Source organism: Venustampulla echinocandica (assembly GCF_003357145.1).
Source record: "Venustampulla echinocandica strain BP 5553 chromosome Unknown scaffold_0, whole genome shotgun sequence".
NCBI classification, from domain to species: Eukaryota; Fungi; Ascomycota; class Leotiomycetes; order Helotiales; family Pleuroascaceae; genus Venustampulla; species Venustampulla echinocandica.
This window is the reverse complement of record NW_022474205.1, coordinates 3,079,974-3,101,584: the sequence shown is the minus strand read 5'-3', so window position 1 is coordinate 3,101,584 and position 21,611 is coordinate 3,079,974. Positions and strand designations below refer to the sequence as shown.

The following is a 21,611-nucleotide window of genomic DNA, read 5'->3' as shown; positions in this document are numbered from 1 at the left end:
ATGGGGATACCGATGATTTGGCGTCTGCTTGCATAGCATAATAGATAGGGTTGTGCCGACTCTCCGAACCAAGCATAGAGCTTGCATTCTGGCCTTGAGAGAACCCTAATTGAGCTTGAAAAGGCAGATCAAAATCCACAGCTTCTTTTCCACGTCGCAGAACTAAGTAACCAGACGATGTAGTACGCAACCAAGTCTGGATAGGCCAGGATTAGAAGATGTGCCCAAAATACATGAATGCGACGACGGCCTGAGAGATCAAGTCCAATCCACAGCCAGGACCAGTCTGCAAGCCTCGAACGGCGGTGTTGCGATAGTCGACGGGTTCTGGGACCGTCTTCAAGCCGCGGGCGCTAGCAGTTGTGCATAAACGCCATACTGCTGCATCTTTCCAAGGTGTGCTGCATCCTACAGTATTTTATCCCACGCCACTCATTTCCGGTATGTAGGTGCCTTGAGAGCAGCGTCGCTGTTCGATATGGTGAGAATTTCTTCTTCACGCCCTTGAACAAGCCAAGGGTCGCAATGAAAAAAGGAAGCCCGTCAGACGTCCATCAACACCCACCCAGACTCCGCGGCCGAAGCCAGCAGAGAAAAGGCCGAGATCATCGCCACTCTCTATACAGCCAACCGTTGAAAACAGAAGACCGCCATCCTTGCGGACAGTGCGAGAGCAAAAGGCCTCACTCTAGGGCATCGAGGATCGACTCATCGTCCGGGTTGGAGTCTGAGGCTCGTGAGAGAAACTCAGAAGAGGACGTTTACTATAGAAATGATTCTATGCTAGAGGGGTGTTAGCAGATGCGCAAGGATACCAGAGCAAAGCAATGCACTGCAGAGTAGTAGATGCAGAGGCAATTGAAAGTTCGGGGAGGGGAACGTACAAGTAAGATCGTCTGAAGAAAAAAGAGAGGAAGAAGGGAGCGAGACGCAGCTTTTATGTCTCTCGAGGCGACGCTAACGCTAGCGCCCGCCAAACATTTCTTCCTCGCTTAGCCGCAAATTTTCGTGTTTGCGCATCTGTTTGTACATCTGTTTGCCCAAAGTGCAAATCTACGAACTACCTCGGTCCCTGGTACCAAAAATACCTATTTTGTTGCATGTCGCAGTTAGAACAATCTGATGAAAAAAGCCTCTTCTTGCCAGTATTATCAGGCACCCACGGCCGTTGCCCAAGCTGACTCCGTATCGCTCTCATACGAGAACTGATTCCCGTGCAATTTATATAGCCTAGATATGCATTACTTGATAGAGTACGAAGTACCTACCATAATCATAATTCCCATTATTCCATCCGGTCGCCAAGTAAAGATCCTCGTGTCGCATCGTGAAAGATTGTGTTGGCTCACAAAAGTACCCTTTTCTTCTAGCGATAACCTAATATATAGCCAACTAATCCGGTTTACAATCCCTTGAGATCAATCACGTACCTAGGTAGGAACCTACTTCGTACCTATGTGAGGCTTTTATCTGGCTCCGTCTACCTAGGTACCTGCCGTGGGTGTGAGAGACTCACCGTTTTTGATGTATTATTCTGGTTGGTTAACCGCTCTATATCTATATATTCCAATCCGCTTCTGGATATTCCGAAGGATTCGGAATTTCCTAATGGACGCGGACTTGCTCTGCAGTGTCCCACGACGTGTCGCGAGACTGACTCGTATACGAACTATGGTACATCTGGCATCGAGACTTTAAATCTCGAGCACATTACATTCTGGGAATGACTTGAACTCTCGTTATGGGATGCAATGGATATGGATCGAGCAGGCGAGTTGTGCTACATACTAGCTTATTCTTGGACAGTTAAGCAGAAAAGAAATTAATTCCCAAGTCGCCTACTAACAACCAGTGCTCATTTATTTAAAGCAGAAACACCCGTCATAAATAAAATAGCAGCCTGCACAATTTCTTTCACAGTCCGAACTTCCTCGATCGTTCTGGGGGTATAAATCATCAGATACTCATGAGGCATCAGCGACCCAGCAAGTGTGAGTCTTTCTCCCCACTTCCTCAAAATAACCTCCTTGCAATCCACAGGACTCAAGCAAAGATGCATCGAATAGTCACCACTACCAACACCGGTATGGACATGTACAATTTCCCTCTTAACTCTCTTGGCTATGCTGTGTGGAATGGGTATATTGTCGTGAACGAAAACAGCATCGCCTTCCTTCTCCAGCAGGGAAGTTTTCACTGTAACACTTGCAGAATACCGGACAACTAGCTCATCAATAGCTTGTTTGAGAAGCTACTCGAATATCAACCCATGTAAGCAGATTAAACAAGTAGGGAACCAACTTTGTGCATGTCATTTTCGGTCAATTGAGAGATCTGCCTATGTGGCGCGATCCATTTCGCCAGCTGGGGTCGTGGTCCTTCTCTTTCTGGTAATACTGTTTTCAAGAAGCCTCTCCTGCCATTACCCTGTCCACATTTTGCGATTTCTTTGGGATCATCATATGGAGCGGTTGTAAATGGATCCGTTCGAAGTGGTTCCAGGCAGAGCTGGAGGAGATATCCAAAGATGTTGCGCGGAAGAGCGGCGTCTGCAATTTTAAGCCATTCATGATAGCCCGAGAACAGTAGCTCGAGCATCCTCAGGGCTACCTATCAAGTGCTGAAGGGTTGTACAGTGCGTACGCTGTGATCATCTTGCCAGATTTTGCTCACCGCAAATTTAAAAGAAATAGCAGCCAATCATAGCAGTTCCCAAATTTGAAAGCATGGGGTGCTTCCACTGCATCCATAAATTATGGGCTTGAGGCAGAACTCATAACTCAAGACAAAATACACGAATTTCATGAATACAATGATCACTCGAGTCAAGCAATATCTGTTGAATATTTAACGATTTTCTTCATCCTATACCGGGCAGGAGTAACGAATGCTACTCGTGCTTATGAAGCAGGTGAGCAATTATCCCCCTTTCCATCTTCCAAAGAGCTCCCTGACTTGAGGTAGGAAAGGACCAGAAAATGACCGGCCAAGATCTTGAGGTCTACTAAATCGCCGGTTTGACGGCCTTCATAAGCAGAAATGGAGGACGATCTCTGGTATTTTCCCATCTCGGGGACTCCATGATCTGTTCCTCTGACGCACCCCATTCATCAATCGCAGCCAAAACAAAGCCAGCATCGAGAAGCATTGTTATGTAGGTGGACATGGTTCGATGTTGCTTCACCACGCCGTCGGCAAGCCAATTTGTTGTCCGAGGCCCTTCACGCAGATAGCTTTCCAAAGGCCATACCTCGCCGCCTCGCGAGTCTTTGATCCAATTGGAGTTGTTACGGGGAGCCGTCTGGGTTGGGTGCTCAACAGAGAAAACTAAGGATCCACCTGGAGTGAGCGCTCGATTGACTTCCGCTAGCAGTCCCGACAGGTTCGTGAGATAGTGGAAGGAAAGGGAGCTGAACACAACGTCAAAAATAGCGGTGCTTAGTTGAAGTTCGTCCATATCGGCGCGCAAGTAAGTGATTGCAGGATCCTCTGGAAACTCTCTAGCTTTGGAAAGCATGTTCTGAGATAGATCAATGCCTTGGACCGTGGCTGCGCCCATTGCCCGAGCCCATCGACATGTCCAGCCAAAGCCGCAACCAAGATCGAGAACCTTCGAGCCGCGAAGTTCTGGCAGCATGGATCGCAATGAAGGCCACTCAGGGGCGCCATCAAGACCACGAACTTGGCGTGGAAGCTGGATATACTCCTTGAAAAAGGCCGGATCGTCGTAGATGTTTTGGGCCATTGTCCTGTCGCGGCCAACTCTCAACGTCCAATTCCAAAAGGCAGAGCTGCCCTTTCCAAGATCCTGCCGCCATGGTGAGAGCCACCTTGGATACCTATATACCTATATCGCTATCGCGAATTGCACTATTGCGCATCTGATGTTTTGGGTTGTGAACAGAGAGGGGGTTTTGGCGATGACTCAGACCGAAGAGCAGTCAATTGCACCATTAAATCTGCCTATGTCTTGCATGTTGAACTATATTAACACAGTCTCATCTCTACCCAATTGGGTGGGCGTCGGGACGCCCGTGTTGTGCCTGGTACGAAGTATGCATGCTGGAAAAGGGCGTTGGCGCCCGGAGTTGGGGCGTGGCGGGGTAGAAATTTGGTCCCTCCCGATTTCGGGCACATTTTTTGGAATCCCCGAGACTCCAAACAAAATCCATTGTCTATATATCTACCTTACCATTTACACTCTTCCGCAACTCTCAATCAAACACCTTCAAAATTGTTGAAGACAGAAGAATTCGCAATATGCCGACCGATATAACCACTCCTGTTGGTTTGGCTGTGCCGACCACGAAACCTCAAACGGGCTCCCCAGAAGTGGCCCAAGATAAGACTCACACGCCATCGCAAAGGTATCTGTCTACCAGAGGAGGCTCTTATGGCGTATGACAACCCAATCCCAAATGCGACCCAATGATACATACGCAGGAATACTGCTAATATCTCTCTCTCTCAGCTCTCCTTCGAGGAAGTCGTCTTGAAAGGTCTCGCAGCTGATGGCGGCCTTTTCATCCCCGAAGAGATCCCCACACTTCCCCAGGACTGGCAATCGAAATGGCAGAGCCTCTCCTTCTCCCAGCTAGCCCTCGAAATTCTCTCCCTATACATCTCTCCCTCCGAAATCCCACGCGCAGATCTGAAAAAGATCATTGATGCCAGCTACTCCACCTTCCGAGCCCCAGAAACAACCCCCCTCGTCTCGCTCAACGAAAAGGACAATTTATATCTACTCGAGCTTTTCCACGGCCCAACATTTGCGTTCAAAGATGTCGCCCTACAATTCCTAGGAAACCTCTTTGAATACTTCCTCGTCAGGAGGAATAAGGGCAAATCCGGAAAGGATAGACACCACCTCACCGTTGTGGGAGCAACTAGTGGTGACACTGGATCTGCTGCAATCTACGGCTTGAGAGGCAAAAGAGATATATCGGTCTTTATCCTCCATCCCAAGGGAAGAGTCAGCCCTATACAAGAGGCACAGATGACTACAGTCCTCGACGCCAATGTGCACAATTTAGCCGTTGAGGGAACTTTTGATGACTGCCAAGTAAGTCATCCTCAATCGAGATCTCACCAATCTGACATTTTTAGGATACCGTCAAAGCCCTCTTCGCCGACCCTGCAATCAATGAGACCCTGAGGTTAGGGGCAGTTAACTCGATTAATTTTGCAAGAATATTAGCACAAACGACATACTACTTCTACGCATATTTTACGCTCCTCAAATCCGAGTCATATAAACCAGATCATAAAATACGCTTCGTGGTGCCCAGTGGAAATTTTGGGGATATCCTAGCTGGCTACTTTACTAAGCGGATGGGGTTGCCAATTGACACGCTCGTGGTTGCGACGAATGAGAACGATATCCTGGATCGATTCTGGAAGACGGGGCGTTATGAGAAGAACGCCGTCCACGGAGCCGAAGCACAAGGCGGCATTCCAGCAGATGGAGTTAAAGCCCATGAAGATGGCGTGAAGGAAACATTAAGTCCGGCGATGGACATCCTCGTATCCAGCAATTTCGAACGGCTGCTCTGGTTCTTGGCATATGAGTATGCTGCTCATACAGGATTCGATGATGAATGGAATAAGAAGCAAGCGGGCCAAGAAGTTGAGTCGTGGCTGAAACTGCTTAAGTCGAATGGAGGATTTAATGTTCCTTCGGAGGTTTTGGATATAGCACGAAGAGACTTCGATAGTGAGCGAGTTAGCGATTCGCAGACCATCGAGACAATTAAGCAGTTCTACGCTAACCCACAAACAAATGGGGCTGCGGGTGCTGCTTCGAAGGGCGGGTATATACTAGACCCTCACTCTGCCATTGGAGTCGCAGCTGCACTACGATCCATGGAAAGAGCATCTCCTTCACAAACATATCACATCTCACTTGCAACGGCACATCCAGCTAAGTTTGCGAACGCAGTTGACCTTGCATTGAAGGATGAGCAAGGGTACAGCTTCGACACTGTGCTCCCTGCAGAGTTTGTTGGCTTAGAAAAGAAGGAGAGGAGAGTGAGATCGGTACCTAGAGGGGCGGGGTGGGAAGGTGTTAGAACAATTGTGCTAGAGGAGGTTGAGGCGGAGTTGAAGGGCGCTCAATGATATCAATCCGTCGCAAAAATCGCCTAGTTCTTACCATGATAGTATAGATGAAATTAGAAACATTGTGTATTTTTGGGCAAGTGGCTTGTGAGACTCCAGGTAATGTTGCCGTTTCATACATTCTGAATATCTGGGAGTGGTGTGACGTGTTTGACTCTTTTGTGGAATTTCTTCTCCTATCATCTTTCTTCGCCCCTTAACACATTCATATAAGACGACCAACAACTCATCCACTCCGAGTAAAAACTAGGGCCTTTTATTTAGCCATATTATCCTCATCTATTCTACACTATCCCCTATTCCAATTCTACTTGGCCAAAGAAGCAACCCGAAAATAATAGTCTACAAGTGTATGAAATTACAAACCAAATTAATTTTCACAGAGCTGAATAGCTGGGTTTGGAATCCACTCCCTCGCAGCTTCCCTCTCTACTCCGAATTGCCCTAAACTTCCGCATCTCCTTTCTCAGCGGCTTTACATCCCTGCTTCTCATCCCCCTGCTTAATTTTCTTTATATTTTTCCATCCCAAAAACCAGCTCGCCACGAAACCGGCACAGGAGGCACCCAGACTCAACCACTACGAGAAGTTAGTCCATCAACTCCACTAGTCGCTAGAAGTTCGGCTAAAATAGGAGACTAAAAGGGAGGGGGGACCAAGAAGGGGAAAACTCACAAAAATCCTCGTAATCGATTGATTATAAGCCAATATCACTCCTGGTACAGACTCCACTGCTATCACACTCCTAAAATTTGTCGCTCCAACATCAAGAACACGCAAGGCATCAACCTCGGGCGCAAACTTTGCTAGCGCTGATACCAGATGATTCGAGAAGATTGTCTGGCCGAGTGACACGAAGATCGCTGCTGCTAGAATTTGGCTGAACATGAGAAACGCATTTCCAAGGGCGAGTTCTTCCTTGGGGAGGACTGCTTGGATAGCTGTAATGGGTTGCTGCAGGGACATGCCGCGGGAGAGTCCTGAAATGATTTGGTAGCCTATCCATGCTCCGGCGGAGGAGGTGGGGGTGAGGGTGGTGAAGAGACCCGAGGCGACGGTTGTTAGAGCTGAGCCCGCGATAGCGAATGGAGTGTAAAATCCGAGGCGAGAGGCTATTATTTAACATGTCAATGAGATTCCATCTCATGGGAGGGGTTGACGGAGGAAAGCTTCTTACTCAGGGCTCCGGTCACCACCGCGCCTACGATCTGCGATCCAACAGTAGGTAGGAAATAGACACCACCCATGGTTGGTGACGCTTCTTTCACCACCTGGAACCAAATGGCGAGGTAGTACGTGATGACAAGAGTCGAGGCCTGGGACATTACCATTGTTGTTGAGGCGGAGATCATAACAGGTCGTCTTAGCATCGCTAGTGGTATCATAGCGTCAGTTCCACGATATCTCTCCCAAAGCAGAAATAGACCACACAAAACCACAGCTCCACAGAACAACCCGATTATTGTTGCCGAATCCCACTTGTATGTTACTCCTCCCCACTCGAGTGCTAGGAGCAGCATAATGCAGGTTGGTGTGAAGATTGCAAAACCCTGGAGATCGAGCCGGGCTAGTTGCTCCTTTATCGTTGCCTTTTTCGGCCCGCCACTCAGTTTTGAATCTGGGATGGTGATGAATGACAAGAAGCTGGCAGTGAGTGCCCCCACAGGCAGGTTCAAGTAGAAACATACTCTCCACGAAGCCCTCTCAGTGAGGACACCGCCGATTACAGGACCTAAAACCAATCCTAACGAAGCAACGCCCATAACTATTCCTAAGTATACTATGAAGAAAAGTGTTAGTCGATGCTCAGTGTCTTCGTTTTGGAAGGGAACGGGGGTCGTACGGGGTCGTTTGTCTAGAGGAGCTGATGCTGCGAGAATACTAAAGAACCCAAGGGCAAGCCCAGAGCCTCCTGCACCTGCAATGGCCCTCCCAACAATAAACATATTGGATGACTGTGATACTGCGCAGATCAATGACCCCACTTCGAATATTGCAATAGCGGACAAGAATGTATACTGCATTGAGTATCATGTTAACGCAAAGTCTTCCTGGTGGTAAGCGACGGGATATTATACCTTTGAGCTGTAATATTGATATACTTTTCCAGCGAGAGGCTGGACTGCCGCACTATGTTCGCTATTAGCATAGAATAAAGACTCGGGATTAGTTACGGCTAATTCTTACAGAGCAAGCATAAATGAACTTCCATACCACCCAATGTCCTTGAGCGAGTTAAACGTCGATGTAATTCTTGGAATGGCCTATAGTTTCGCGACATCTGTTAACGCCATTTTATCAAACAAACCCATTCCCATAATAGCAAAGTAGGACAGCAGACGGCTCACAGTAACAACTATAGTTTGATCCAATTGCATGAGGAATACCACCATCCCACATCCCACTAAGACGACAAACAGCTTCACCCCCGTGATGTACTCTGGTTCTTGTTCCTGAGTCGGAACATCACTAGTACTTTCTGCTGTCGTCTGCTTCCCTTCCATAGTAGATGCTTGAATGTCCTCCAGGGCAAGCGAATCCCCGGTAGAGTAGGCACCCTCTTTCTCCGAGTTGGAGTCGATCATAATTGCATCCAGCGAGGTAGTCTACGACGACGTAGAGAGAATCTTTGATCGCTTGCGACGTTGTGCCATTAGAGTGAATTGAATAAAAGGACTCCTTGGCGATTCACTTATATCGGCACAGGATCGTATATACGAAGCATTTCGCTCTCCGACCACAATGTCCGGGCTCCGAACCCCACATCATCAACCACCCTGCAGGCTGCAGTGTCCCACGACACCTGATTAGACAGGGACGAGAGTCCCTAGGATCCTATGCATCTGGCAGTATGCGAATGAGGTGAGCTTGCCAGAGGATAAGGGAGTGTCGAGTGGCCAGTTGGATAGGCTCAAGGACCCGGAGTTGCGTAGTCCCTGGTCCGGGCCTCGCCCTATTAGGATATGCAGGACATTAAGCACAAAGCCCCTGGCATTGCTGTTGCTCAATACAGCTCTGGCAACGGTTAAGAAATCCTTTAGGAATAATTTCCAGTATGAGTGGTCTGTGCCAGTATTCTCCGGTGAGATACAAGCTCGGTATGTAAATTTCGCACCCAAGCCAGTAGCTACCACCTCGAACATATATCTCCACGCTTCCAGTGGCTCTCGGATGAAGTATCTGACGAATCGACCTCAGCATTGCAAGCAATCGAAGCGCACGATTATAATTTTTATAGCTCCTGCCTAGTCAACGCTAAGCCATATATTAGCTATCCATATAGACAATCCTTCCGTAGTATTGGAAAGAGAGAATTCAATCTAGCCCAAGCATCCACAACGGTGAATGGCCTCCTTATCACAACTATATTAATAGCAAGTCAATTTCAAACAAGGTTAGAAGGAGACGAGACTCCAATGATGCCCCGGCTGTGAATAGCCACATTTTGCTTTCCTCTATTGTAGGAAACTCATATCGCTTGACAACTCCTGCCAGTAAGCATCATCAATCCAGTCAAACTGTTCCATGTTCATGCTAATATTCATGCCCGCGGTGCCTGGTTGCTCTTGCAAAGGCTGCGGCTCTGATTCTGGGGCTACTTTCGCCTCGTAAACTGCTCGAACTCTCTTCATAGCTAATGCGCAACCGGTAGCGAGCGACATTCTACATGGCTCTGGCTGGCTCTGGTCGATGGCCGCTCCCACTTCTTCAAAATTCGAAATCAGCCGGCCAAAATAATCCAGTAAGTTTACTGTCTTCCGGACGTGCGCAAGATCCCAGCCAGGCTGCTCAACTAGGGAGAGTCTGGATAATGCGGTCAGGCCATGTCCCATTTCAGCCAGTTCAACGATGGAGACAGTATAATATACCGAAAGTGGTAGTGCCAGGTACAGGTCAAGAAGCGTTTTGCATGATATTAAACAGGCGTAGAGCAGCTCCAGGCGCTGGGCGTTTCCAGTTCCAAAACTTACGCCATGGGAAGACGGATGGATGCTGGGCTGATAAATGTAGACCTCTGCGCTGTGGTAAGCCCTAAGCAAAGGACCTAAAGGAGTTGTGGGGTTAGTGGACAGTTAAAAACATTTTGAATGGGTTTTGGTACTGACCATTCGATCGCAGTCTAGGGCATAATGACGTCCAAAAATCTTGTAATTCAGCTCGCGCCGATTTAATATACATCCAAGCCGGCACCTTAGAGCCATGGGGAGTCATCGACTCGTTTAAGAGAGTTCGTTGAAAGGACTCGACGATGCACTGCAACCGTACCAAGGTAACTAGAACAAGGTCCGATTCATACTCAGCAGAGTCATACAGCAGTTTGCAATTGTGATCGATGTAGGGTGTATGTTGTAAACATTCCATTCTCCGGAGGCACAAAGATATACTGCGACATTTAGATTTGGATCATCAAATGCCAGCACTAGTCAAAAACTTACACGGATGAGGAGAAGAACCAAGCAAGTAGCGTTCTTCGTTCATCAGAAGTACGTCTACTCTCCGATAGGTTGATCTCAGGTATAATTTTTGACGTGTCTGGAAGCCCGTCTAAGGTATCCCGAACTGGTTTGTTCAAGCCCAGGTCGAATATCATCGTATGAGCAAGTTGGAACACGGCAGTAGACTGGGTATGGGGTGTTTGAGGCGAGAAGTTGTAGCACCTGTGGAGTATTAGTTCCCCTGCTCTGAAATTTTAGGAGCTGTTTTGTAGTGTCATAGATGAACAGTGCATAACCAGGAACAGTATTGAAAATGCGACCATAGGGCAGTAGAGCTTGATAATACTATACCATAGAAAATGTACCTGATGAGATCTATGAACTTTCATGTACATCGAGAAAATTAGCTTAAGAGTTCTTAATAGATTCCCTGAAGCATGCTGAATTCTCCGGTACAATCTTGCGTTATATAGCTCTTCGCAATCTAATGGACTTTTGCCCAGAGCAAGATTTGCAACAGAAAATCACTAACCATGCGTTATGAATTAGCAGCCCTTGAAGCATATCCAAATTTTTCTCGCCTCTTATAATCAAGGCTGTTGCAACTTCGGTTGTCATATGTTTGGCCATTTCAAGTTGCCGTGTGCGGTTACTTTGGGACGCAACCATGATCACAGCATAATACACCCATGGTCTCCTGACCCAAAGATCTTCGGCACTCGTTTCCGGCGGTATTTTTACGAAAGGGAAATGAATAAGATATGTGTCTCTGAAAATGTTCAAGAGCCAGCTTTCCTCGGGTCCTGGGCGGTCGTTGAATGGCCACTGTCGGTTTGGTTGTGGAGGGGCCGTAGTTGATGGTGTGGAAGTGTCAGGTGTGAGGGGTTTCTCTATCGGAGGCTGGGGAGCTGGTCCACAATTGCTTGCATCAAGATGAATACCCATTGGTCTCGGAGGATCCCAAGGTTCTTGAATTGGAGGTGTCTCGCGACTCGCCAGGGCCGCAAGGCTTGAGGCAGAGCCATTGATTGAGGAGGCTGCAGATACCTTGGCTCTATCTGGGTCTGTGCGACCTGCATTCTGGGCTGAGGTGGGAAACGGGTTATCGGGATTTAGCATTCCTGCTTTTGCTCCCGCCAAGAGTGAAACAAGGCTTTGGATCTTCTCTTCCAATTGTGAAACGCCACTGTCACTTAGTTAAGATCTTATTCTAACACACCTGAATAGATGTCCAAGAGTCCTTCAAAGGGGATAGAGTTATGAGATTCCGGAAACATTTTGAAGAAATCCTGGCTGGTCCAGCCTTCAAATTTTGGTGTGTATTTATCCTTCCCATTCCCATTTCACTTGAAATAACTAAAAGATATTCAGTCCTAACTCACGTGGCATGGCTTGGTGGCCTCCTTTTCCGCGCCCTTCGAGGTGGAGTAACACACTCCTTGTCAAGACGAAAACATCTCCCCAATCGTTAGCTAGTCATTCTACAGCTTGCGAGCGTGCTGGAATAACATACCTTGTACATCTGTCCTCGACACCATCAGTCTGAGGAATGCATTTTGCCTTCAGTCTGGAGCAATTTTGACAAGCCCGATTGATGGTCGGCGCTTTGCCATTCGGGGGCCCGACAGAGCTTTCATTATTCATGACAAATTGCCTCAATAGCCGGTAGTCACGCAGGAGGTAGTCACGCAGGAGGTAGTCACGCAGGAGTTTTGACGGTGAAGGCGGGAATTTCTCCCCGACAGGAGATATAACACGCCCGTTCTCGTATTTGTACAGCAGAGGTGGTCATGAACCGGAGCCGGGAATTCGGAAACCCCGTCTCCGGCCGAGCCCATGTCCTAGGCGCTTCTCGGGGACTAAGAACGTTTCAGTTGCTGCTGTCAGCGCTCGATTCTCGGTCTTCAGCTAGCTGCAAATCATGATGATGACATGGATGAGAGTGTTCTTCAAACCATCGACTGCCTAGTTCCACTAGATTTCATACCTATAGGCGGCAAGACCTGACTGTTTCAATTGATACAAGGTCAACAAAACCCTGGCTGGCGGGGTTCTCCCGATGACTTCAGAGTAGAGTAACGTTCTAACTGAACTGAGGGAACTTCTACCGGGCGAGTAGACCTTCGCCTGGCATGGCATGGCAAAACAAAGTGTTTGTTCGGAGATATCTGTGACCATTACCAGGTTCCATGGTGGATTTATTCCATTTGCAAAGGCTCCATTTCCTGCTGCAAGGATGTTCGTACAGCGCGCTCTTTCAGAATGTGTGTAGTGAGTGTGCCTTTCTCATTTCAGTACGCCTCCGGCTTGTTAACGCCGCGCACATTTCGACTCCAAGATTGCCGTTTCAATATCAAGTTTCAGAAGATCTAGAAGGTGGTTATCTCTACTTCGTGGACCACAACCGGCGCTCCAACTGATAACCTCGTGTCAAGTGCACGTACCTAGGTACTTAGCCTTTGGAAAATTGTTCTTGTCTTGTTTTCTTCATATTCCTAGCTCCGCTATTGATTGACAATATCTACAGGTATTTATTCATCGTTTCTCAATCCTAGGCATAATGGCGTCTTCTCAAAACAAGTAGTAAAAAGTTGCAGAAGGTCGGCATCCAATTGCCGCTGGTATTTGCGAACAGGACCTCCGTAACTGTAACTAAAAATGGTTTTTCTAATTTTTAATGTTATTTTCTTGCATTGATCATGATCCGTTCACTGCAAATTTATAGACTATGGCCTCTTTCAGTTTAGAAGCTTTGTGAGATCAACCTTCAGCAGAAACTTCCACAAGAGACATGTTTATATTAAGTCTCTACTTTTAATAGCAGAGTTTGTTAGGGATTTCTATCGGGACCAGATTAAACGATGTTTAAATCAGGAAATGAACAACACAGCTCTCTCAAAAGCCCCGGCGTACTCTTTTGTAACTTCGCCCATCACCGCAACAAGCCTGCTTCGAGCAACCAGCCTGAATATGAGGGCCCTCACAAGCATCTGTAGGCACTCGAAGCTCGTACCGCCTAGTTTGACAAGATCTCGCCCTTGGTCGTGGTCTAGGATCCCGTCCACAATGACAATAGCTTCCGCGTATTCTACTGGCCGCCAGAATGGTGAGAAGTCAATGACCGTTGGAGGTGTCCCATCATCACGGAATAGCATGTTGCCTGTTAAGTCTCCGTGGACAATCTGAGAGGTCATCTTCACATTTTTACGTAGTTTAAGCAGCTCTTGATAGACACACTGCAGTTCGGGAACGACGTCAACGCTAGCTTCGCCCCATGCGACTTGATCTGCTACTGCCCAGGGATGCGAACGATGGCTTAGGAAGTCGGGATTCGGGATACCCTGCAGGGCTGCATGAAAAAAACGAGAAGTTCCCATGAGCTCTACCCATTTTCCGCCTGGACCAGCCCTACCAGCGACAAATTCAGATGCTGCCCAACCCTGGAAAACGAATTGCGAATTTGAAGCCAGGATGGGAGTTGGAACATGGAAATCACGATGGCTGGAAGATGCCAAAGCCGAAAAGACCTGGGCAGACCATTCAGCTTCGATAGGGTCATGGGCTGGCTTCAAAACGGCATTTCCGGAATGGAAGCTCTCGCCTTGACCACCTGGCAGAGGTTTCAGGCCGTCTTTAAGTCCGAATGCTTCTAAAACTATTTTCGAAGGATAAGCCATCTAATGTTGCTGGCTATAGCGTCCAGGGCCGTTAGTGAAAGGCTTGTGAGTCGTGGACTGGGGGAAGGGCCCGCTGCACCGCCAATCTGAAGAAATCCTATCCCGGTGCACGAACTAAATATTCACTAATATGACCACAGGCAATATTAGCACAGACACATTAAATGCTCCCCTTAATAAAATCACTTGTTGATAGCAAACAGCAGCCCAATGCGACAAAAAGTGAACAGCACGGGAGGATGGGGCTCTTAAGATCTATAAAACCAGTTTACCTTAATTGCAATATGGTAGCAGCATTAACTATTAGGACTGGTGTCAAAACTTGAGGCTTTGTGTGTTTGATAGCTGTTGTAAGTAAACCATGGTAATTGTAGCGGGAAGATATACCGAGATATAAATGTGGAAGGGTGTCTTAGTGGTATAGTATGATGAGTCATAATGAACATCTACACCGAAGTTGTCACATCCGAATCCTATGTACTCTGTGAAACGGGCATTTCGCAGAGAGATTGCAGAGGTAGCCCCATATCGCGGGACTGCGGCAGGTGGGTAAGATCAAGAGTTGTATAAATATATTTTAATTATAAGTACAGAACATTTCTTTAAGAACTGTCACGTCGGCTCTAGCTAGGAGATTAATTACGTTCTCGAAGTTAGTTAGTAAAATGCCATCTTGCCTCGTAGTAAGAAAACACCACGATCCGGCAGTCGAATTAAAAGCATATAAAACATAACGAACAACTCAAAAAAGGTGATAGACTAACACGGTAGGTATATGTTACGGGTACAGCGTCTATAGCTTCAACAACTCCGATATTGGAACTTCTCGAAACTCGCTGACGCGAGGACAATAAGTAGTAGGTGAACAATATGTCTTGTTCATTTCCCTAAATAATTGTAGAAGGGAGATAAAACAACGGCAAACCAACGAAAAAACAGCGAAAGTGCTCAATATCTATTATACAGGTGGTGAGCGAAGCCATTTTCCATCCTTTTATTGAGTCTTGAGTAGAATATCTCTAGCTTCATGGATGGATATTTGGGGTATAGACTGCAAATATATTGGTTTCCAAAGCAGGCTTGCCGTCATTCAAAGTGGACTCGGCATTAGGTTGGTTGTCCGCTTCGCAGCTCCTTTTTCCTCCCAGCTAAGTTCCTGGCAAGGCAGATCATGATTAGGATTGTGGCCAAGGCGATACCAAAGACGATTATCGCTATGAGATGGTTTGGTTGCATTTTGGCGGATGTGGTTTATCCTTAGAAGAGGGATGAGAGGATAGTGTCGTGGTACGCAGAAGTGTTGCGTTTGTGTTTGTAAGTGGAATTGTGTTTTGGGTGGAGCAGCTGGGATAGTTGTGATAGTTCCGGAGGTCAAGTCGATAGTTGCGAAGATGTGGGTGTGTAAAGTTGCCTCTGTTGAATTAAAAGTTCGTATTAACCTTGCCTTTAACTGTTAAATTTGCTTTTTGACTAGGATCAAGGTGAGGAAGGCGATGTCCAGAGTTAACCAGGAAGGTAGAACAAACTATTGTTGTTATAAAGGAATTTTGTTCCATAGCTGCAGCCATATTTATATGTTAAGCATTGCTGTGTCAGACGTGGTAGGTATAAGTGTGATTGGATCTCTGACAGTTGTGCATGCTGTAATAGTCTTGCTTGTATGTGATTAATGGGAAAGTCGGATTTGGTCTTCCTGGTTTGGAGTTGCTCCCTGGGTAGGTAAGATGATGAGAGTTATTGTTATGTTAGGTCTGACTGATATTTGGCCTGCTAGACTTTCGAAGAATAAAGTAGAGTCTGCTTCTTGGTAGGTGTAGTTATGTGTTTGTTGCTCGACAATTGGCAGTTGCCTAGTGAATGGCGACTATTCTATGGGTTGGCCCTGTCCTTTTGGGTCCAGACTCAGAGTCAAATCTTGAAGGTTAACGTTTTCATGTACTTTCCCACGCTAGCAAGATGATGAAAGCTAGAGCAAGGACGATAGCAGCGACGAGTGTTCCTATCATCCACCCTTCCATGATGAAAATGCCCTTCTTTGAGAGAAACTGCAGTGTGTAACTTAAAAGTCCAGAGTATGGTATGAGTTTCTGCGCAGATGCAAGGGTGTGGTGCTTGAGAAATAACAGCATTTAGTGGTGGCAATTGAATGTCGAAGCTTATATATCTGGGGAACAAGAGTTGTGCTAAGGGTGGCACATATGGGTATAGCTCCCGTCATGAGGTGGTGTTGTGAATCAAGGGTGTAAAGAATTGAGGAGCAGTGATTGTGTCTTGGGGAGAGAGGAGGAAGGCGCCCTTCTGGGGGTGTGTTAATGCCCTACTCCATTGATTAATTGGTAACATAAATGTGAGATTAGAAGTGTGGTGATATGAGAAACTTCCTTCCCCAACCCTCCAAGAAAATCCGGACTTTCAGGCCTCCACCAAAACACTCCTACTGGAAGCTCTTCATAGCTTGGCCCTCTCCTTCATATGGTCCAACACAAACTCAATGGCAGCCTTATACCCAAAAGGCCCCAACCCACAAATAACCGCCTCCGCCTTATCGCTAAAATAGCTCTTCCTCCTCCATTCCTCCCTCTTATAAACGTTGGTAACATGCAGCTCCACAAACGGAATATCCACGCCTAACAATGCGTCTCTAACCGCAACGCTAGAATGCGTAAAAGCCGCGGGATTTATCACAATGGCGTCTACACCCTCTTGACGTGCGGCATGGATCCGGTCAATGAGTGCTCCTTCATGGTTTGTTTGGTAGAATGAGAGAGAGGCTCCCGAGGATGCCGCTTGCGATATCGCGGCCTGCTCGATGTCTGCGAGTGTTGTTGAGCCATAGATATGTGGCTCTCGCGTACCGAGGAGATTCAAGTTGGGGCCATTGAGAACAAGAATGTTTTTAGGTGCCATGATGATGCTTTGGGCTTTTGAGTTTGTAGATAACGTTGGGGCTACAACGGTGGTTATATGTGGTGATTGTGGGAGTTGCGAGGTAAGGTATTATGGCATGGCGCTCTTTGATTCAAAAATGTCTACAACCATCGGCTTTATCTAGTATCCATAGGATGGTGATTTATAGGTATATGGTCCATCTCCTTTTGCTTAGCCTTTCTGCTCGCGGAGTTTCACTCTGCCACTACAAGTCCATTACGATATTTGTGTTGATGTGGAGTAAATAATGGTGGGGCGGGTGAATTCTTTAGCGGGCACCCTTGAATTCGAAACTCGAGGCTTTCGACTCGCGAGACCTCACAACACTCACAAACCCTCACCAAACCCTTAGAAATCCTCATAAATCTCTGGGTTGGTCAGTAGCAAAATGAAGCAGCACACATCTATAATGTGACTTAATTCGAATTTGGATTTGAGAACAAGAAACCCGCACTAACGTACATGTTAAAACCAAGCGGGACTGGATATCAACACACTTGCCACCTGTAGTAACGCCATCGTATCATATTGTACACGAGCTCATTCTCATTATAACGCCAGCGAATGCGAAATCCCCCAAACTCCGTCATATCATTCCCACTAACCTCGATGAGGAAGTCATCACAAGAAGTATTCACCAGCACCACGGCGGCCAGCTGGGACTGCACGCTTATCCTCAGGGACGGCACTGAAGATGCTGAATTTGGGGGTCAGATCTTCGCCAACGTTCATGATGGATGCGACGTTGCCACATCGATAACAGTAGTTAGGGGCGGACCAAACGGTGACAACAGATTTCTGAGAGAAGTGATACTGTTGAAAGTTAGTTATTTGCAGACAATTTTTAGTAAATAGAAGCACAGCATACCTTATACCCCTCGTTGACCAGTTGATGGGCACGTGCGATGAGCTTTAATCCGTTTACATGGTTGAATTCCGTCGCGACCTTGTCCCCGAAGAGCCATCCCGCACCACGTGGGGAAACTGCCCAAGTTTCAACATCCTCGGGATCACTCCAGACCAAGTCGCAGAAGGCTCCCTCATGAGGAATCTCCTGGGCGCGAGCAACAACCCGGATCTGATCAACTGTGCGGATCTCTGGGCTCAGACCGCCATGAACGCAAAGAACCTCGCCATCAACAATTGCAGCGAGGACGAGGAAATCAAAAACTTGGCAGCAAGACTTCCAGACAGAAGCGTTGCCGTATTTCTGCTGACACTCCTCGTAGAAGCCATACACCTGAGTAATCTGACGAGATTCATGATTACCACGGACCAGAGTAATCTTGTCGGGGTACCTTGAACGTATTAGCAAACCCTCAGCAAACACAAGTTCGAGAACTTACATGGCCTTAAGACACATGAGTAACGTAAAAGTCTCCAAACTAAAGTAGCCTCGATCAACGAAGTCTCCCAGGAAAATGAAGTTCTGGTTTCCATTTCCAGAGACTTCATTGACACCAATAGCCGAATCAGCCCCAGAGCTACCGCCACGGCTAGATTGACCTGCGGTACGTGGGCGGCCGCGTGTCTCTTCCTCTTCGTCGTCTTCACCGCTCGCGCTCTCGATACCACTGTCTGAGCTCCTAATCTTCTTCTTCAGCTTAGGGTCCGTAATCTCGGTTGGTGGCTCGATATCATCTGAGCTGATGGCCTTCGCCATGGTCAATGGTCTCTCCACATGTGTCTCGCCAGGCATGCCACCTGCGATGCGGAAAAGCTCCAGTAGATCGTAAAATTGTCCATGGATATCCCCGCAGATCGTAACTGGAGTTCGAACCGGCTGAATATTGGATTCTAAGTGAAATCAGCACCAGGCACATCGTGGCAGGAACCAGTACGCGCCCACCTTCCATGAGACACTCCTTCACCATCTCGCAGAGCTGCTTCATCTCGTTTTCGGGCAGGTAGTGACACTGCTTTGCCTCCTCCAGCCATTCGGGCAGACTAGCATTTGCACTCAGCTTTGCGGGGCCTGGCTTTGGCACGTTGGAGTTCGACATCTTTGGTGGCGTTGGCGGTGCGCTCTCGAGGTCTTGTTCGTGAAGTTTAGATTCTATCAATTCAAGTTCCCATTCAACACCTTCGCAAAGTTCCCGGTCATCTCTGAAGCGGTGGAGGACATCATCGGAGGGCGGCATTGTGAGCAGCGATGCCTAATAGGGTAGTGTTAGCGACTTTTCTTTGTCTTATCGTTATCGTGGCAGGGTGCACGGGCTCTGTTAATCACACTCTGTAGACTCTGGATTGTGTCCCTCACAAAGGCGTTCCTGTAGATCGAAGGCGAGCGAGCAACGAAGATCTTTGGCTGCGAACTTCGTTGTTAAATTGAAGAGTTCGCGACTTGTCGCTCACGCAAAGAAGGTTGGCTGCTACGGCTTTGAACGTATCCGACCATGGCTGCGTCGTCTGCTTTGAACAACAATCGATCCCAAGCAAATGGCGTCCTTCAAATCTCAACGTCCCAGACGACCGCGACCGGAAATACCTCAAAGTCGGCGGGTCCCAAGCTTCCAGCGCTTAAACTAAAGCTTGTTATCAGAAGACTTCCCCCTGGATTGACCGAATCTGAGTTCCTGACTGTACTTGGGGATGAGTGGAAGGTGGGGCAAGGGAAGGTTGATTGGTTTCTATACAAGGGAGGGAAGGATTCGAAAGAGTATGATATATACCTCTTTAGATGAAAGTAAGAAGCTAATTAATTCCAAGCCCTTCCAAGCCTTCTCGGCCATCTCGAGCATATTTACATTTGACGAAGGAGAGTCATCTTCTAAGCTTGTCCGATACAGTCCGTCAATCCATCTTTGAAGACGCGCAGAATACCTTCACCAACCCATGTCTCATTGGCCCCCCAACCGTCGAGTTTGCCCCGTATGGTCGGACACCAGGCGGTCGGCGTCGTGTGGATGCACGAGCTGGCACGATTGATCAGGATCCCGAATTTATGGCGTTCCTCGAAGGTCTTGCAAACCCCACAACATCGAAGGAGCTGAACGCCGACTCGCTCGCAGAAGGCTCATCGACGAAGCAGGAGAAGGTTACGATGACGCCATTAGTCCAGTACCTGAAAGATAAGAAAGCCAATAAGAACAAGGAGGCTGCAGTAAAGGCTGCAAAAAAGCAAGAGTCGCAACATGCTAAAGGCAAGGCCGCCAAAGACACCCATGACGATACTAAGAAAAAGGGTAAGGATGCTAAGGCAGACAAGTTAGTTGGGAAAGCTACGAAGGAAGCTGTCAAAATCTTGAACAGAACGACCTCAGCGAAAACAGCGTCAGAGTCATCCCAAAAAGCAGCAGGGTCCGGTTCGGACGCTTCTACAGCCCCCAAGCTCGATCTAGGTAAAGTTCCTGGCCGTCAACGGAGTGCTGTTCTCGCGGCTCATATTCGAATGTTGCAACGGGATCTTGGACTTAGCCCAGCACAGGCACATCGTCAAGTTAGACGCGATACTGCCGATGCTCAGAAAGCCGAGAGAGCAGCTACCGCCGTGAAGGCTAGTGCCGAGTTGACAGATGCATCGTCCCAACCGGCTCAATCTCCAACCGTCCCAACCGCGCCAAAGGCAAGCTCGTCACAGTCCCAGAGCAGAAGGTCTCGAGCAAAAGGGCCCGCGCTCCCTGAATCCCAAGCTAGCAAGAGATCACCATCCACTGCAGGCTCTTCGACCGCAGGCCCTTCTACGCCAATGGTACTTTTGAAGAAGCCCGAAACAACACAGTCTGTGCCTTCTGCTACCCCTGCCACTCAACCTCCGAAAGTAGCACCAACTGGAACGCCTCGAAGACCACAATCAACACCGGCTCCATCGGAAGGTGCTACGCAGGCTTTTATCAAACATGCCAATCCTTCTCAAGGCGTTACCGAAGCCCTGCTCAAAGAAGCCATGGAGAAATTTGGGCCTGTATCCGTGGTCGAGATTGATAAGAGAAAAGGCTTCGCTTATGTTGATTTCACCGAACCGGGAGCTCTAAAGAAGGCCATGGCAGCCAATCCTATATCCGTCGCCCAGGGCACCGTGCAAGTCATGCAAAGAAAGGGCACTGCTCTACCTCCTGAGAAAAAACCTGTACATCAAGCTCCACATGCACCTTCTCGGGGTGGTCGTGGCGGCAGGGGTGGTATGGCTGGAAGACGAGGCGGTAGAGGCGGGGGTCGAGGTGGAGCGAACGCTGCTCAAGCACCTGCTTCTGCGCCAACTGGACCAGCCGCGAAGTGATAGTTTACTTTTCGACGTCGGATTGATAAAAACAAACCTCGACCCCACCCTTCAAAGCATGCCGTATAGTATGGTGCTCTATTTTGAGATCGGTAGAAAACAAGCCAGCCTAGCGTATGAGACACAAAAGGTCAACCGCGCTAGGGAGGAGCTCTTTGGAACTCCTTGCACATAGTTTCACTTAGAGAATCGCTATAAGTGTTAGCAAACTTATACGTTGCAAACCATTGCATT

General features: G+C 47.8%; 9 protein-coding genes across 9 annotated transcripts; 2 read left to right on the top strand and 7 right to left on the bottom strand.

Annotated features, from left to right (window-relative positions):
* Positions 1-1,855: 1,855 nt before the first annotated feature.
* On the bottom strand, positions 1,856-2,598 carry BP5553_00954 (Uncharacterized protein; the record flags this gene model as incomplete). Its single annotated transcript, XM_032009577.1, has 2 exons — positions 1,856-2,251; positions 2,302-2,598. The coding sequence occupies 2 exons, from the start codon at positions 2,596-2,598 to the stop codon at positions 1,856-1,858; spliced, it is 693 nt and encodes a 230-aa protein (XP_031873631.1).
* A 406-nt stretch (positions 2,599-3,004) lies between these two features.
* Positions 3,005-3,745, bottom strand: BP5553_00953 (Uncharacterized protein; the record flags this gene model as incomplete). The annotated part of the gene is made up of 1 exon (XM_032009576.1): positions 3,005-3,745. One exon carries the CDS (start codon positions 3,743-3,745, stop codon positions 3,005-3,007), a length of 741 nt encoding a protein of 246 aa, XP_031873630.1.
* Positions 3,746-4,260: 515 nt separating this feature from the next.
* On the top strand, positions 4,261-6,117 carry BP5553_00952 (putative threonine synthase; the record flags this gene model as incomplete). The annotated part of the gene is made up of 3 exons (XM_032009575.1): positions 4,261-4,398; positions 4,472-5,062; positions 5,107-6,117. The coding sequence occupies 3 exons, from the start codon at positions 4,261-4,263 to the stop codon at positions 6,115-6,117; spliced, it is 1,740 nt and encodes a 579-aa protein (XP_031873629.1).
* A 444-nt stretch (positions 6,118-6,561) lies between these two features.
* BP5553_00951 (uncharacterized protein) lies at positions 6,562-8,702 on the bottom strand (the record flags this gene model as incomplete). Its single annotated transcript, XM_032009574.1, has 7 exons — positions 6,562-6,696; positions 6,793-7,229; positions 7,295-7,897; positions 7,961-8,135; positions 8,196-8,247; positions 8,305-8,381; positions 8,466-8,702. 7 exons carry the CDS (start codon positions 8,700-8,702, stop codon positions 6,562-6,564), a joined length of 1,716 nt encoding a protein of 571 aa, XP_031873628.1.
* An 870-nt stretch (positions 8,703-9,572) lies between these two features.
* BP5553_00950 (uncharacterized protein) lies at positions 9,573-12,197 on the bottom strand (the record flags this gene model as incomplete). The annotated part of the gene is made up of 6 exons (XM_032009573.1): positions 9,573-10,162; positions 10,224-10,501; positions 10,554-10,775; positions 11,086-11,739; positions 11,936-12,010; positions 12,067-12,197. 6 exons carry the CDS (start codon positions 12,195-12,197, stop codon positions 9,573-9,575), a joined length of 1,950 nt encoding a protein of 649 aa, XP_031873627.1.
* Positions 12,198-13,423: 1,226 nt separating this feature from the next.
* On the bottom strand, positions 13,424-14,230 carry BP5553_00949 (uncharacterized protein; the record flags this gene model as incomplete). The annotated part of the gene is made up of 1 exon (XM_032009572.1): positions 13,424-14,230. One exon carries the CDS (start codon positions 14,228-14,230, stop codon positions 13,424-13,426), a length of 807 nt encoding a protein of 268 aa, XP_031873626.1.
* A 2,448-nt stretch (positions 14,231-16,678) lies between these two features.
* Positions 16,679-17,137, bottom strand: BP5553_00948 (Catabolic 3-dehydroquinase; the record flags this gene model as incomplete). The annotated part of the gene is made up of 1 exon (XM_032009571.1): positions 16,679-17,137. One exon carries the CDS (start codon positions 17,135-17,137, stop codon positions 16,679-16,681), a length of 459 nt encoding a protein of 152 aa, XP_031873625.1.
* A 642-nt stretch (positions 17,138-17,779) lies between these two features.
* BP5553_00947 (Serine phosphatase 6) lies at positions 17,780-19,299 on the bottom strand (the record flags this gene model as incomplete). Its single annotated transcript, XM_032009570.1, has 4 exons — positions 17,780-17,971; positions 18,027-18,456; positions 18,505-18,955; positions 19,008-19,299. 4 exons carry the CDS (start codon positions 19,297-19,299, stop codon positions 17,780-17,782), a joined length of 1,365 nt encoding a protein of 454 aa, XP_031873624.1.
* A 255-nt stretch (positions 19,300-19,554) lies between these two features.
* On the top strand, positions 19,555-21,377 carry BP5553_00946 (putative Regulator of nonsense transcripts 3A; the record flags this gene model as incomplete). Its single annotated transcript, XM_032009569.1, has 2 exons — positions 19,555-19,817; positions 19,868-21,377. 2 exons carry the CDS (start codon positions 19,555-19,557, stop codon positions 21,375-21,377), a joined length of 1,773 nt encoding a protein of 590 aa, XP_031873623.1.
* Positions 21,378-21,611: the final 234 nt, after the last annotated feature.